Source organism: Symphalangus syndactylus, chromosome 21 (assembly GCF_028878055.3).
Source record: "Symphalangus syndactylus isolate Jambi chromosome 21, NHGRI_mSymSyn1-v2.1_pri, whole genome shotgun sequence".
Lineage (NCBI taxonomy): Eukaryota > Metazoa > Chordata > Mammalia > Primates > Hylobatidae > Symphalangus > Symphalangus syndactylus.
In genome coordinates, this window is record NC_072443.2 from 53,511,822 (window position 1) to 53,528,351 (window position 16,530).

Here is a 16,530-nt window from a genome sequence, read left to right on the forward strand (position 1 = left end):
TTGTGCTTGTTGTGTGTAACCTGGATTGTGTGCTGGGCATAGTAGCAACCACAAGTACAGTTCTTTATATGTACTTTGTAAGGCAGAAATATGTGGCCAGTTTTAGGGTCCAGGAGCACCATGGAGAATGGAGAGTTTTCCACTGCTGTCAATCGTTAACCCTACCCATCCTTGCCTACCCCTGGTTGTTACTAAAATGGGTAACTGACAGTAAAGGGATTAGAAGTGGGTCATAGGAAGGGAGGTGGGATCTAGATGCAAAACTAATACCCTGTCCCATGTGAAATTGTTTTTGTGATTTCATGGAGTTGGGGATGACAGATGAGACTTGAGGAATCCAAATGTGCTAATTTCCTGCTTGATGTATTGGGAAGTGTGGAGCATGTATACATCACCTGGTTAATTTCATTTGGCACTATTTTCTTCCGGTCAGCTCACAGCATTTGACAGAACAAATACTGAGTCTGCAAAGATTCGAGGTAACTTTAAAACTTTGCTCACCTTCATCTTACTATCTTTTTTTCCCTGACCAAAGCTCTCTTTAAAATGGCCTGGTTTCTTGTTGGTCTGCTCTTCCCAAAGCAATAGAAAAGTCTGTGGTGCCTTGGGTCAACGACCAGGATGTCCCTTTCTGTCCAGACTGTGGGAATAAGTTCAGCATCCGGAACCGCCGCCACCACTGCCGCCTCTGCGGGTCTATTATGTGCAAGAAGTGTATGGAGCTCATCAGCCTTCCCTTGGCAAGTAGGTGACTTGGACGTAGGGCCCTGGACCCTCATCTTCTTTTGGGCCTAGCTTATTTGCTAATTACCACTGGAACCGTGGAACCTTTTTGTTAAATTAATGGCTCATGGAAATCTTCATTCATTGAGTTGCTGATTCTGTGAAACCCACTACAGGCTAGGTACTATGCTGGGGGCCAGGGATACAGTGGTCTATAACAGGGATTGGCAAACTTTGTAAAGGATCAGATAGTAAATACATTTAGGCTTTGTGGGCCACATATGGTTGCTGTGACATTTCTTCTTTCTTTAAACAACCTTTTAAAAATGTGAACACTAGACTGGGCACAGTGGCTCATGCCTGTAATCACAGCACTTTGGGAGGCCGAGGCAGGCGGATCACTTGAGGTCAGGAGTTCGAGACCAGCCTGGCCAACATGTTGAAACCCTGTCTCTATAAAAATACAAAAATTAGCCTGGCGTGGTGGCATGTACCTGTAGTCCCAGCTACTCGGGAGGCTGAGGCAGGAGAATTACTTGAACCTGGGAGGTGGAGGCTGCAGTGAGCTGAGATTGAGCCACTGCACTCCAGCCTGGGTGACCGAGCGAGACTCCCGTCTCAAAAAAATAAATAAATAAAATAAAATAGCAAAGTGAAAATTATACTTAGTTTGAGAGCCATATAGAAACAGCCTGCAGACTGGACTTGGCTCACAGGTCATCTTTTGCCCATTTCTGGCCTATAAGCCTATAAGGCACTGTCCATTCTTCCAAGGAGTCTAGCATCTATCAGGGAATATAAACTCACAAATAAATAATTGCTTTCTAAAGAGAGACGTACAATGAAAGAGATTGTGTCAGGAACTCAGGAGAGGCTGACCAACTTTTTGTCTGCTCTGCTTGGAAGTGGCAAGTGTGACTTTGAGAAGAGGGTCTTGAATATAAGCAGTGGGCTAGTCCCTTCCTGTGGGATAAGTCACAGACAACTCACTGCCATAGAGAAAAGACTAATATCATAATATGAGAGATGCTGAGTGCTGTGGGCTCAGGGACAGTGAGAGCATGGATGCTTAGGGCTGGGAGGTGATGTTCGAGAAGAGCCTTAAAAGATGAGTAGGATTGCAAAAGAGATGGAGAAAGAAATTTTAGGTAGAGTGAAGAGTAGGAGCAAAGGCATGGAATTCTGGAAAGCCCAGGGTAGGTTAATAGATGAGCAAATAGAATAGTTGGGGGTGTGTGGAGGACAAAGTTTAGGTGGAACCCGATCCTCCAGGACTTTGCAACCAAGCTGAGTAGAAGTTGCTGAAGATGATCTCGTTGACTTCTGGGAAGTTTGGGGTAAATTTGCAACACTACAGAGTTCTGCTGACTGTGCTGTGGTTGGCCATGGGGTGTCTGGATGATGTGGGGACAAAAACAGATGCTCTTCTGTTCAACTCTCACATATACCAGGTCACTTTACCTTGATACTTTCTCCCTGAGACCAACTCCCTGTCTCACATGAGACTTTATAAGCTGTCTTTTTGGGACACTATTCACCCTTCTTCTCTTGAGCTCTTTAGCCAGCATTTACTGGGCAGCTGCTGTGGGGTGGCCCTGCTGGATATGTTAAGGGTACAAGTGTGAGTAAGACACAGTTTGTACCCACAAAGAGTCACAGGTTCCTAGGGCAGCTCTGGGGTGTACATGTAACTGTACACAGGGAGAAGAATGGAAAGTGCTCCAAAATGGGCAATGTGGTGGGAACTGATGGGAAGGATGGATAGTTTTTGCCTCAGGGAATTGGAAAAGGCTTTCGTGGAGGACCTGCCATTCAGAGAGGGTAGGAGCCAGTTGTTTGGGAATAGGGAGAAGGCTGTGGAGGAAAGTCTCCTGGGAGAATGTTGTGTTGGAGGCACAGGGCAAATGGAGGAGAATGGCAGGTGGAAAGGCAAGGCTGTTTGGATTTGGAGGGGCAGCAGTGGAGTCCTTTCCCACCAGAGTCTGACACCAGGAAGGCAGAGGGGCAGTACTTGCCCACAGCTGGAGCCTGATCTTATTACTCTCCAAATAAAACACCTGTGGACTGACACCTTGAGGTCATGGGTATGGTAATTGGATGCTGTGGGGGTCATTGCTGCCTGTTGGTGTTATGGTTACAGACAAGCTCACCAGTGCCAGCAAGGAGTCCCTGAGCACCCACACCAGCCCCAGCCAGTCACCCAACAGTGTCCATGGCTCCCGCCGAGGCAGCATCAGCAGCATGAGCAGTGTCAGTTCGGTCCTGGATGAGAAGGACGATGACCGGATCCGCTGCTGTACACACTGCAAGGACACGTTGCTCAAGAGAGAGCAGCAGATTGATGAGAAGGAGCACACACCTGACATCGTGAAGCTCTACGAGGTGATTCGCGCTGTCTGGTCTTGGGTCTAATTTCTTAGGCAGATTTGGCTGTTTGTTACATACACTCCTGCAGATTCTGGAGAATGCTTTGGGAAGTTGCTCGTTTGAATTATTTGTAGTTCCTGTTAAAGGCCCATGTTATGATTTCCCAGCCAGGGCCCTGTGTGAGTCAGAGTCATCCTGGGTGTGTTGCAACAAACTCATTTCAAGTGGCCTTCCTTGGCCACTTGAAAGCAGGAGGGTGGAGGCTTTGGTGGCCCAGAGGCAAGAGGAGGAAGGGCAGTTGCCATGTGGTGTAGACAGGTTCTGTGGGGAGGGCAGAAGCTAGAGATGTTCATAAACAGTGGGCCAGAAGAATCCTGGGAAACTCACTTGGGAGTGTTAGACTTTACAAGTTTTAGAAAGTTCTACAAGTTTTCAGGCTTCACTAGTTTACTGAGTGTCCCCTTCTCAGTTTGTCCAAATGCCTCAGCTGTCGTTACTATGAGTGATCCCACAGCCCCCCTACTAGATGCATACTCTGAGAGGAAATAGTGTGCAAAGAATATCTGGGAGTGAGACTGGCTTGGTCCCTTAATGGCCAGGTGAGACCTGTGAGCTGAGGAGGACTAGCCAGGTGGACTGGGTGGGAGGCAGTAAGAGAGGCAGGGAAGAGATCAGCCCTGGCAGAGGAAGCAGCTTGTGCAACATTCTGAACAGAGGAAGAGTGTAATTTTGCCTAATGACCGCTGAATAGTCATTGTTAGCAGTTCTGCAGGTCATAATGGCAGTGTATCTGGAATCCCCGTGTAAATACTCAGGCTACTAGAAATGGTGTTAATTAAGCCCCATGTTGGGTTGCAGATGTAGCCATTCTCCATCCTTTGTGTGGAGTTCACGACCTGGTATCTCAGTTCTGTGAATACCCACGGTGCTTGTGCCACCTTCTCTTTTGAAGTGAGCCCTGGCAGTGCCTTGTGCTGGTTTCCTATTGTTGCCTGGCATCACTTGGCAGAGAAAGAAAGTAGCAGCTAATTCCTTTTTGTCTTGGTAGACACCTTGGCTTGTGCCCTGGAAGCCTTGCTCCTCTCAAAAACATCTCGCTGGGAGTGGTGGCTCACTCCTATAATCCCAGCACTTTGGGAGGCCAGGGCAGGCAGATCATTTGAGGCCAGGAGTTCGAGACCAGCCTGGCCAACATGGCAAAACCTCGTCTCTACTAAAAATATAAAAATTAGCCAGGCGTGGTGGCAGCGTGCCTGTAATTCCAGCTACTCAGGAGGCCAAGGCATGCGAATCGCTTGAGCCCAGGAGACAGAGGTTGCAGTGAGCGGAGATTGCGCCATTGTACTCCACCTTGGGTGACAGAACAAAATTCCTTCTCAGAAAAAAACAAAACGAAACATCTGGTCAGAAGCTCCATTCTCACTTTCCTTCCTACAAAATTTTCTGCTTGGAAAGTAGGCCTATAAATCAGGAAATTGATAACAACAATTAATGTGTTAGAAAAGTGAACATTTTAAATATATCTCTGTTGATGGAGCCTAGCTTCTGGGTAGGTGTTTCTATATCTTGAGCATACCACTTACCTCTTTGTTTTTGTTCTTAGAAATTACGACTTTGCATGGAGAAAGTTGACCAGAAAGCTCCAGAATACATCAGGATGGCAGCATCATTAAAGTAAGCTATTCATCTATGTTTTCCTAATCCAGTGGTGACTGTTTTCTGGCATTTTAGGTCAATTCTCCAGTAGCCAAAAATGAAAATCTTAACTTCAACCGTGCTTTTTTTCTGAGACCAGCTGAAGTTGTTTTTTTTCCACTTTTGGCTGTTATGAAGAGAATCATCTTCATGTCTGTCCTTTAGTGGGGTACATGTTACCATCACATGAGCTTGTAAAAAGACAGCCACATTCAGTTGACCTTGGCTATTCTGACTGAGCAGGTTTGGGAAGGGCCTCAGACAATAGGTACTGCTGCTGAGTGCAGCATCTGGACAGAGCAGAAGAAGGGCAGTGGGTCTCATGCACATGTCTGGGTAGATGCCACTTGAGTGTCACATTGAGGTGTCAGGGCTTAAAGCAGGCATGTCCATTAGAGCAGGGGCTGGCAGACTGCAGCCCATGGGCCAAATGTATCCTGACATCTGCTTTTTTTTGTTTTTGAGACGGAGTCTCACTCTGTTGCCAGGCTGGAGTGCAGTGGCGTGATCTCGGCTCACTGTGACCTCCACCTCCGGGTTCAAGCAATTCTCCTGCCTCAGCCTCCCGATTTGCTGGGACTACAGGCACGCGCCACCACGCTCAGCTATTATATATATATATATTTTGTTGTTGTTATTGTTGTTGTTTTTTTTTTTTTTTTTTTTTTTTTGAGATGGAGTCTTGCTTTGTCGCCAAGACCAGAGTGCAGTGGTGCAATCTCGGCTCACTGCAACCTCCACCTCCTGGGTTCAAGCAATTCCCCTGCCTCCAGCGTCCTGAGTAGCTGGGATTACGGGCGCACGCCACCATGCCCAGCTAATTTTTTTATATTTTTAGTAGAGACAGGGTTTCACCATGTTGGCCAGGATGGTCTTGATCTCTTGACCTGGTGATCCACCCGCCTTGGCTTCCCAAAGTGCTGGGATTACAGGCGTGAGCCACCGTGCCTGGCCAACATCTGCTTCTTTTTTAAAATCGAGATGTAGTTCACACACCCTAAACTTTACCCTTTTAAAATGTACAGTTCGGTGGTTTTTAGTATATTCATAAAATTATGCGAACATTACCACTGTCTTCATTGTAAACATTTTCATCACCCCAATAGGAAACCCCATACCTATTAGCAGCCACTGCCCTTTCCCCATCTCCCTGGACACCACTAATCTATTTCCTGTCTCTATCGATTTGTCTGCTTTTGACATTTCATATAAATAGAAGCATAAATATAAAATCTCTCTTGTCTGGCTTCTTTCACACAGTGTAATGTTTTTAAGATTCATCCATGTTGTTGCATACTTCATTCCATCTGTATGAATGCATTGCATGGATACTTGTCACATTTTGTTTATCCATCAGTTGATGAACATTTGAGTTTTTTCCACTTTTGGCTGTTATAAATAATGCTCCTGTAATATTTGTTTACAAGTTTTTTTTTTTGTTTTTTTTTTTTTGAGACGGAGTCTCGCTCTGTTGCCCAGGCTGGAGTGCAGTGGTGCAATCTCAGCTCACTGCAAGCTCCGCCTCCCAGGTTCACGCCATTCTCCTGCCTCAGCCTCTCCGAGTAGCTGGAACTACAGGCGCCTGCCACCACGCCCGGCTAATTTTTTGTATTTTTAGTAGAGACAGGGTTTCATCGTGGTCTCGATCTCCTGACCTCGTGATCCACCCACCTTGGCCTCCCAAAGTGCTGGGATTACAAGCGTGAGCCACGGCGCCCGGCTGTGTACAAGTTTTTATGTTTTTTGTGTAGACATGTTTTCATTTCTCTCGGGTAGGTACCTAGGAGTGGAATTGCTGGGTTTTATGGTAACTATATATTACCATAGAGTAACATTCCATAGAGGAATTGCTGAATCGTTTTCTAGAATGACTGCACTATTTTGCATTCCCACCAGCAGCGTATGAGGGTTTCACTTTCTTTATAGCCTTACCAACACTCGTTATTGCCACCTGTTTGCATAAAGTTTTATTGGAACACAGCCATGCCCATGTTTGATTACTGTTTGTGGCTGCTTTTGCACCACCACGACAGAGTTGAATAGCAGCAACAGAGACTGTGTGGCCTGCAAAGCTGAAAACATTTATGATTCAGCTCCTTATGGAAAAAATTTGCTGATCCCTGCTTAAGAGCATTGCTTTTTCTGAAGCTTAGTGTTCGTGACCTAGATGTTAAAGTGCTAACTACTAGAGTCATATCCCAGCAGTGTTTTCCCAACCTGTAGGAAAAGAATTAATTATGGTATCCAGTGTTATTAATTTCAGAGTTTTCTGTCTTTGTCTTAAACCTGTGTTGCCTATCTGCCACATTTAAAGTGATGCATGTAGTAGTAGATGTGCCTTGTTTGAAAACAAAACCATGTATATATATATATATATATATATTTGGTTTTTTTTGTTTGTTTGTTTGTTTTTTTGAGACCGAGTTTTGCTCTGTCGCCTAGGCTGTAATGCAGTGGTGCGACCTCAGCTCACTGCAACCTCCGCCTCCCAGTTCAAGTGATTCTTCTGCCACAGCCTCCTGAGTAGCTGGGATTACAGGCACCCACCACGATGCCTGGCTAATTTTTGTATTTTTAGTAGAGACGGGGTTTCATCATGTTGGCCAGGCTGGTCTCGAACCTCCTTGGGTACTTTTGAGTGAGAAAAGCCAAGTAGCTTTCTGCTCTTAATGTAGTGTAACCACTTCTTACATCTTGTTAGATATAGTGGAATTGTTTAGGGAAAGTAGGCCAGAGTAAATTCAGCCGCATTTGTTTTGGTGATGAGCATAAGGGCTAGTCCTTGGAGGCCTTGGCATGAATCTGTCCCTATTGCATCTGCAACTCGAAACATCACTTCCACTTGATTCATTCATTCCAAGAGATGGACACTGCATTGTATCCGAAAGTCTGAAATGCCACCTTTAGAGAATTAACTGCCTTTGTGAGGCCTTACACCTTTAGCGTCCTTCTACACTACGCTGTTCAATCTGCACCATGAAACTTAGGTCATGTGTCTCTGGTTTCTGCTTAGTGCTGGGGAGACAACCTACAGTCTGGAACATGCCAGTGACCTTCGAGTGGAAGTGCAGAAAGTGTATGAGCTGATAGACACTTTAAGGTAAGGTCTGTTAAGTGGTATCCTGCCAGCTGGTGGAATGGAGAAGATGCTGTTCTAATGAAATGGCGAAAGCAGACCTGCACTCACTCAGACTTCTGGTGATGGGGCAGTGGGTGAGGAGGAGGGCAAGGAAGAGTCCAGCTCTGGCAGTTAATGCATCTCAGTGACTTTTGTTTTGTTAAGGATTTCTAATGTTTGCTATTATTAAAGAAAGAGGAGCTGGTTATTGACACCTATCACGTGCCTGTCACTGGCTGTTTTCTCTAGAATAGCTCATTTATTCTACTGAAGTTACCCTGCGAGGTAGGGATTAACATCCTATGTCAAAGGTGAGGAATCATGTCACAGATAGCAAAAGCTGTGGAGTGAAGATAGAAACTCAGCTTCTTTCTTTGTGTCTGTGCTCAAGTCCACAGCTGCTTTTTAACTGTGGACTGGCCGTTGGGGTTAAATTAGCCAGTGACTCAGAGGGAGAATAAGATGAGGTGCCTTTGTCCATCCAGACATACAGCACGGGCTACGTAGTTGCAGGGCCTGGTACAAAATGAAAATGCATGTCCCCTGTTCAAAAATTATTAAGAATAAAGACACTAACAGCAGAGCATTAAACCAAGCATAGGGCTCTTTTAAGTGCCAGTCCTTTCCAGTTGCATAAGTTGCTCACCTGTGAAACTGGCTCTGCATGTGTAGTCAGTCACTCCGTAACAGTGTTGTGCGCCCTTTGCTAAGGCCTGTGTACAGCCAAAGGGTAAGAAATGGGCTTTGCCTTCAAGGAAACTTCGATGGAATCACTTGCCCATCTTTACACACCTTCCTGGCATGAAAGCCTGGCAACTCCAGATGTTATACTTTTCACCCTTGTTTCTGAAGCTGACAGTGCTCATTACATTCATGTGTTTGTTCCAATTCAGTAAGAAGATCTTGACCTTGGGCTTGAACCAGGACCCTCCACCACATCCAAGCAATTTGCGGCTGCAGAGAATGATCAGATACTCAGCTACACTTTTTGTGCAGGTAAAGCCATCCTGGGTTGGCATAAATGTTGCACTTGGCCTGTCCTGCTCTTTTGCTTCCCAGGAGGCAGATCCATGCCAATGACTTGTTTACTTCCTATTTATACATTTATTATTTTTTGAAATTATGAATGCATGATGCCACACTTAGAGAAAAATCTGTATTTCAGAGAAAACTAAAACTACTTTTAATCCTATGTCCCCATTACAATCACTCATTATTCTGGTATGTTTTCTTTTTTCCCATTTGTATTTTTTATATACAGTAGTTACGATACTGCATATTGACTGTATATGCCATTCTTTAACCGTTTTTCTTTAGTTGAACATTTGATAGAGTAATTTTTTGCTGCTAAGTGTTGCCATGATAGTAATACTGGTACTTAGTATTTCTTCCTTAAGATAATCTCCTAAGAGACTCTTCCTGAGCCATCAGCTGGGAGGAAACAGCCGATTAAGGGCAGACTAACCTAAGTGGTTAGATCTGAATTGTGTCTTTCTACCCCTGAAGGCCCCTTCTGAGAGAGTCACAGTTAACCACCCTTGGGGCTCCCTGACAAAGAGATCTGTTTTTTTTTTTTTTAATTAAAACAAAGTGGTTTTTTTTTCTTTTATTAAATAGAGACAGGGTCTTACCATGTTGCCCAGGCTGTTCTCAAACTTTTGAGCTCAAGCAGTCAGCCCACCTCGGCCTCCCAAAGTGCTGGGATTATAGGCGTGAGCCACTGCACCCAGCCAACAAAGAGATCTAATAGATAGAGTCCTGTTAGGTTAGTTTTCTAACTGTGTAGTATAGAGAAGTAGGCCCTTCCTCACTTTGATTAGTGACTCTATTCAGCAATCATTTGTTGAGTGCCTCTTATGTACCAGGTAGTGTTTTAGGTGCTGGATGTCCTATAGTGAACAAAAAAGACCAACGTTCCTGTTCTCATTAAGGTTATGTTCTAGAGAAGGAGAGAGATCATAAACAACTAAAATATCTAGTATGTAAGATAGCAAAAGTGTTGTGGAGAAACTTACAGCAGGGAAGTGTGGGAGAGAGGGCTGGGATTGAGGTTTGCTAAGTTAATAGGATGGGCAGGGACAAGACCTCATAGAGAAGCTAACATCAGGTGAGTAACTGGGAGATCTGATGTTGATCATTTCATAAGGAAAATGCAGGCCCATTTGGAGTTGACTCTCTCACCCAATATGAGTTCGCTCCTTTCTAGCTGCTGTCAAATGATGTCACTCTCTGAGAATAGAGTGGCTCAGCTTAAGCAGACTTTCATCATGGGGCTTAAGGTTCATTTTTTCTCTAAAAGCGTTTAAGTGTAAAATTGTCTGTCACTCCCTGCAGGAAAAGTTGCTTGGTTTGATGTCACTGCCAACCAAAGAACAGTTTGAGGAACTGAAAAAGAAGAGGAAGGAGGAAATGGAGAGGAAGAGGGCTGTGGAGAGACAAGTGAGTGAAGCCAGGGATATGGGGCCCGCTTCCTCCTGTGGCTCTCAAGCACAGAGGCTGCCATGGGCACCCAGGATGTGTGGGGTTGTAGTGAATCAGAACCTGTCTCTCAAATGTGCATATGTCTTCTGTTGTGTTTCAGCCTCACTTTCATCTATGGGAACTAGAATAATTGTTTTTCTCCCCAGGTCCTATTTTTCTTTCAGAGCTTCTGCTGATTCTCTCATGGCTAGAATACCACAGAGATTGACAGTTCTCCCTATGGCAGGAGTTGCAGAGGACCAAGACGTTAGGAAGTTCCTTGTAGAACATATCGGTATATGCAATATTAAACAGAAAATTATATGTGTATTTAACGCTGCGTGAGATTCCAGTGTAGATGAGGGGAGCAGACCTTAGAGGTTTAAGAAAAGTATACAGACTGTGAATCTAAGATCAAGAAAATCTGATGCCCTAACTTATTCATTATATTTTATTTTTGAAAATCAGGGTCTCCCTTCTGCCCACATATACACAAAAACATGACTTGATTTTAGCAGTTGGATATCTTTGTCCTGAGGTGAGAAATTGGAGTGTCACTGGCACAGGGATAGAGGGACAGCAGAGGGTGGGTGACAGTGTGGGCTGCTGCCAGCATGGTGACTGTTTCTTCTCTCTGCTTTGCTCTCTCCCCAGGCTGCCCTGGAGTCCCAGCGAAGGCTTGAGGAAAGGCAGAGTGGCCTGGCTTCTCGAGCGGCCAACGGGGAGGTGGCATCTCTCCGCAGGGGCCCTGCCCCCTTGAGAAAGGCTGAGGGCTGGCTCCCACTGTCAGGAGGTCAGGGGCAGAGTGAGGACTCAGACCCGCTCCTCCAGCAGATCCACAACATCACATCATTCATCAGGCAGGCCAAGGCCGCGGGCCGCACGGATGAAGTGCGCACCCTGCAGGAGAACCTGCGGCAGCTGCAGGACGAGTATGACCAGCAGCAGACAGAGAAGGCCATCGAGCTGTCCCGGAGGCAGGCTGAGGAGGAGGACCTGCAGCGGGAACAGCTGCAGATGTTGCGTGAACGGGAGTTGGAACGAGAAAGGGAGCAGTTTCGGGTGGCATCCCTGCACACACGGACTCGGTCCCTGGACTTCAGAGAAATCAGCCCTTTTCAGCTGGAGCCCAGTAGAGAGCCTCGCACCCACCTTGCTTATGCTTTGGATCTAGGCTCTTCCCCAGTTCCAAGCAGCACAGCTCCCAAGACCCCTTCACCTAGCTCAACTCAACCCAGCAGAGTGTGGTCTGGGCCCCCCGCCGTTGGCCAGGAGCTCTTAACCCAGAGCAACGTGCCACAGCAACATGAGGGGCCCTCGTTAAACCCCTTTGATGAGGAAGACCTCTCCAGCCCCATGGAAGAGGGCACTACTAGTCCTCCTGCTGCAGGGGTTTCCTTAGACCCTTCAGCCCGCATCCTGAAAGAGTACAATCCTTTCGAGGAAGAGGACGAGGAGGAGGAGGAGGCAGTGGCAGGGAATCCATTCATTCAGCCAGACAGCCCAGCTCCTAACCCCTTCAACGAGAAAGACGAACATCCCCAGCAGAGGCCCTCAAGCCCTCTGGTTCCTGGCAACCCCTTTGAGGAACCCACCTGTACCAACCCCTTTGAGATGGACAGTGACAGTGGGCCAGAGGCTGAGGAGCCCATAGAGGAAGAGCTCCTCCTGCAGCAGATAGATAACATCAAGGCATACATCTTTGATGCCAAGCAGTGTGGCCGCCTGGATGAGGTAGAGGTGCTGACAGAGAACCTGCGGGAGCTGAAGCACACCCTGGCCAAGCAGAAGGGGGGCACTGACTGACCAGCAGTGGAGAGGGCACCTTTGGGCCCAGGGGTCTGGCAGGAGCCAGTGGAGCAGGACAGAGGGCAGGCGGGATGGATTGGGAAGGTGGCAGAGTGAGAACTCAGATGCACACAGGTGAGGGGCAGGAATCTGCTGTTTTGTGTTGCGCACTTTGAGGTATTTCCACTACAGTTGAATAATAAAATAGAAACTAGGACAGGGAGAATCAGCATTCAGTTGCTGTTTTTCCTGTTTATTATTACTATCTTTTGTAATCGGAGGTTTACCCCTTTTGAAGGGACTTTACATTTTTACTACCGAGATATAACTAAATGCAGCTCTGTTGGGCCCAGGGCAGAAATGGCTGCTGTGTACCTCTTGGGTCCATTTGCTACTGCCTAGTCTTGGTTCCTTATGCAGTATTATAGGGCAGCCTTTTTAGAGCCCTTCCTTTAGCCAAGACAGAGAAGGTAGATTCCATTGAGCTATATTCTGCTCTGACAGAAGTCCATCCCTAGTAGGCTGTGAGTTCCATTTCACCTGGGGCCGCCTCTCCCCTGCTCTGCGCTTCCTGTCTGTACAATAGAAGGGGGAGGTGCTGCTATGAAGGGGAGAGTTTAGACCCAGGAGAGCCCAGCACCTCTTTTTAAGGTGGGGTGATGGGAATATTTCACCAGGGTCTATTTTCTCAGTTTAAGTTCTTTTTTGTCTCTTTCAGGAAGTTAAGCTCCCAGTGCAGGGTATCAGTGCGAATCTGGTCCTGAGCTTTTTAGAAAATAAGAGTAGTGGCCGGGCACACTGGCTCACGCCTGTAATCCCAGCACTTTGGGAGGCTGAGGCGGGCGGATCACAAGGTCAGGAGATCGAGACCACCCTGGCTAACACGGTGAAATCCCGTCTCTACTAAAAATACAAAAAATCAGCCGGGCGTGGTGGTGGGTGCCTGTAGTCCCAGCTACTTTGGAGGCTGAGGTAGGAGAATGCTGTGAACCCGGGAGGCAGAGCTTGCAGTGAGCTGAGATCGCACCACTGCACTCCTGCCTGGGCAGCAGAGTGAGACTCCATCTCAAAAAAAAAAAAAAAAAAAAAAAAAAAAAGAGTGATTAACTTTTTGGTTGATATTAGTATTATTTGTGAGAAGAGTTTCCCCACCCTTGTTCTGACGGAACAATTGTCTGTCACTGGAAAAATCTCCCTCCAGAGCTTTGGCAAAGTTACTCTGCTCTGGGTCTGTTTAAAAGGCCTGGTCTCTAATTTAGGAATCGGTGATTTGGAAGCTTTTGCAGAACATCACCAGAAGAAGGGAAGCTTCCCAGAGTCAGAAGCTAAATTAAAATGATTTCCAAGGCTATTTGATGAGCCTTCTTCCCTTTTGGTTCATTGTGTCCTGACTTGGGGCACTGATGAGATTTTTTATTTTTCTTGAGATAGTTTCACTTTGTTGCCCAGGCTGGAGTGTAGTGGCATGATCTCAGCTCACTGCAACCTCCACCTCCCCGGTTCAAGTGAATCTCGTGCCTCAGCCTCCTGAATAGCTGGGATTACAGGCGTGGGCCACCACCCCTGGTTAATCTCTGTATTTTTAGCAGAGGTGGAGTTTCACCGTTTTGGCCAGAGGCTGGTTTCGAACTCCTGGCCTCAAGTGATCCGCCACCTTGGCCTCCCAAAGTGCTGGGAATACAGGCGTGAGCCACTGCGCCTGCCCTGATGAGATATTTTATTACCAATGTTAGTATTAAGAACCTGAAATGTTTGAAGAAGCACAACCCAGGATCGTGCTGGTAGCACCACAGTACTTAAACTATTGGTCAATTAAGGCCAGAAAGGGAAATTGTTAATTTAGCTCTGGTGCTTTGGTTTACGGGAACATAACCCTTAACTGACATCTGACATCATGATAGCCACATGTGCTCAGCTCTGGGTAGAGTTTCTGCAGTTACTCATCTTAACTAATGAACAATAACTGACCACTAGTCACTTTATGCCATGTAACTAGCTGTAGGCCATACTTTCACTGGTTACTGGTGTGAGAGCTGAAATTCATTTTGTTACATTCTGGTGAAGACCCCTCTTGATAATGGGAATGTTTTAACTCTCTTGATGAAAAAATAATCTGTATTTGTGTTGATGTTCACATTTCTGTAGCACATTTCTTATCCTTTTGGTTGAATGAAAAGATCTTGTATAGGGGTGTGGAGACGGGGAGTGGGTAGAAGTGTGTGAAGGACCCTTTGCATTTGGAATCTGTTCACAAACAGCCATATGAGTGTGTTAACGAATGTCAGCCAGTTACCAACCCTACTGGTTGTTATGGGTTGTTTTGAGAAGTTGGCAACCAGGCATCTAAGATGTTGCCTGGTACAGGCCTCTTTTCTTCCCTGAGGCCCATGACATTTCTCAGTTACTCTAGAGGGTTTCTCAGATGGCCAGTAGGCTCCTCCCTGCTTAGGCTCTCATTTCTCTGAAAAGAGGATGAACTGAAAAGCAGGTAGTTCCAGAAGCTAATTGCTGCTTTCCATCATAATTATTTTTCTTGTGAGAACATTTCTCTTTTAATTTGCTAGTGATTTTGATTAAGACTAATTCACTAAACATACCCCTTCCCTCAAATCACCTCAGGTAGCAATCTGTAAGTAACTAAAAGAATTGAGAAACACACAAGAAACATTTTTTTAAACTATTTTTAAAGGCCTGGCCACGTGCAGTGGCTCACGCCTATAATCCCAGCACTTTGGGAGGCCAAGACAGGTGGATCACCTGAGGTCAGGAATTTGAGACCAGCATGGCCAACATGGTGAAACCCCGTCTCTACTAAAAATACAAAAATTAGCTGGGCGTGATGGCAGACGCCTGTAATCCCAGCTACTCAGGGAGGCTGAGGCACGAGAATCGCTTGAACCTGGGAGGCAGAGGTTGCAGTGAGCCAAGATTGTGCCACTGCACTCCAACATGGGTGACAAGAGCAAGACTCTGTCTCATAAGAAAACAAACAAAACTGACTGATTGAATATACTAAACCAAACTAAAATCATATTCTTTTGATTAAGTTTATCCATGGCTGTATTCTATGAATTCTTCCATTTAATTCTTCCATGATTATCTTCTCCTGTAAATATATACATCACAGGAGTTAGAATTCTCTACCCATCAGCTGTACCATGTCGCAGAATTCATGCAGGCACAAAGTTGGAGTTACAGAGATGGGTTGACAGCAGGGAAAACTTGGCCTATGTATTATAACCACAACTTCACGTTCTTACCTCATGTGAATATTCACCCTTTCTTTAGTCTTCCAAGGCAAACAGCCCCGTCTCATCACCAAATGAGCAAGGTCTTGATATGGAATAGCAGATCTCCCTAGACACAGATCATGAGAAAAGATGGAAGAGACTTAGGGATTCAGGCATCAGATGAAGTTGGCTTTTCCCTTTTATGCCTTGTTTGTATTTCCTCCTGTCTAATACACTAAGGATACTTACTCATTGTACTTGCAGCTCAATATGTCTTTGCTGTTCAGATACTAAAATGTACCTCTGAGTCATTGTGAGCTGTGTGGTAGGTTGGACATTGGCATAGTTGGTGATGGGACTCAAAATGAAAAGGTGGTCTCTTTACCAGGTCACAGACTGTAGCAGATTGTGCTTGTTATCTGACAATGACTGTCACTTTGAGGGTCGTTGATTTGCATGCACTACTCTGGGGCCTTGTATTGGAGCCTTTTTTAAAAAAAAATAAAATCTGAGATAGAGGTTGGGTGTGTGTGTGTCTGTGTGCACGTGTGTTACAAGTGAGATCATCAGATGACATCCCTTCTTTCTTGATGACAACCATCTGAGTATCAGAATAGTTCCAGCACTTGTGTTGTTTGTCTGGTTAAGGCCTCTGGAAAAAATGAAGGTCACTGGGTTCTGAACAGGGGATAGATACGGGTTCCAGTTCTGCCCTTATTCCCAGTTATTCCTGCAGTGCTGGTTAAATGAACAGTTTTACACAAGTATAGTGCAGATCCCTTAATGATCCTATCATCCCTGTTTCACACTGGAAGAAACTGAGGCTCAGAGATTGAGGAATCTTGTAACTGCCATCTGTGCCAGTCATCACCTCTGCATGACCACATTTCCCTCCATTAGCACTACCAGCATGCCTGTGAGGTAGTTACTCAGCTGTTTATCTGACCCCAGACATAGAAAAGTTAAGAGAGATAAGCCTGGCTTAGGCCACACAGCCAGTCAGTGGTGGAATGAGGATTTAAATCCAGATCTGCCTGACTTACTTTGCCCTCAGTAATAAGTAGCTGGGTCAGTTAGTGGTGTGGTGGTGGTAGGTGCTCAACAATTGTGTCAAACTCAAAGAGGGCAGAAAAGGGCAATGGGGAATGA

The 16,530-nt window shown here is 45.8% G+C and overlaps 1 protein-coding gene across 13 annotated transcripts in view; it reads left to right on the top strand.

Moving 5' to 3' along the window:
* RBSN (rabenosyn, RAB effector) overlaps positions 1-15,904 on the top strand; it is a 29,621-nt gene extending 13,717 nt beyond the window's left edge. For all 13 annotated transcript variants that reach the window (XM_055259481.2, XM_055259486.2, XM_055259485.2 and 10 more), the window contains 8 exons: positions 434-479; positions 583-744; positions 2,864-3,105; positions 4,694-4,764; positions 7,799-7,885; positions 8,797-8,899; positions 10,238-10,342; positions 11,018-15,904. In XM_055259481.2, the coding sequence (XP_055115456.2) occupies positions 434-479; positions 583-744; positions 2,864-3,105; positions 4,694-4,764; positions 7,799-7,885; positions 8,797-8,899; positions 10,238-10,342; positions 11,018-12,169 (1,968 nt within the window). In that variant the 3' untranslated portion in view covers positions 12,170-15,904. The remainder of the gene's footprint in view (positions 1-433; positions 480-582; positions 745-2,863; positions 3,106-4,693; positions 4,765-7,798; positions 7,886-8,796; positions 8,900-10,237; positions 10,343-11,017) is intronic.
* The last annotated feature ends 626 nt before the right edge of the window (positions 15,905-16,530 follow it).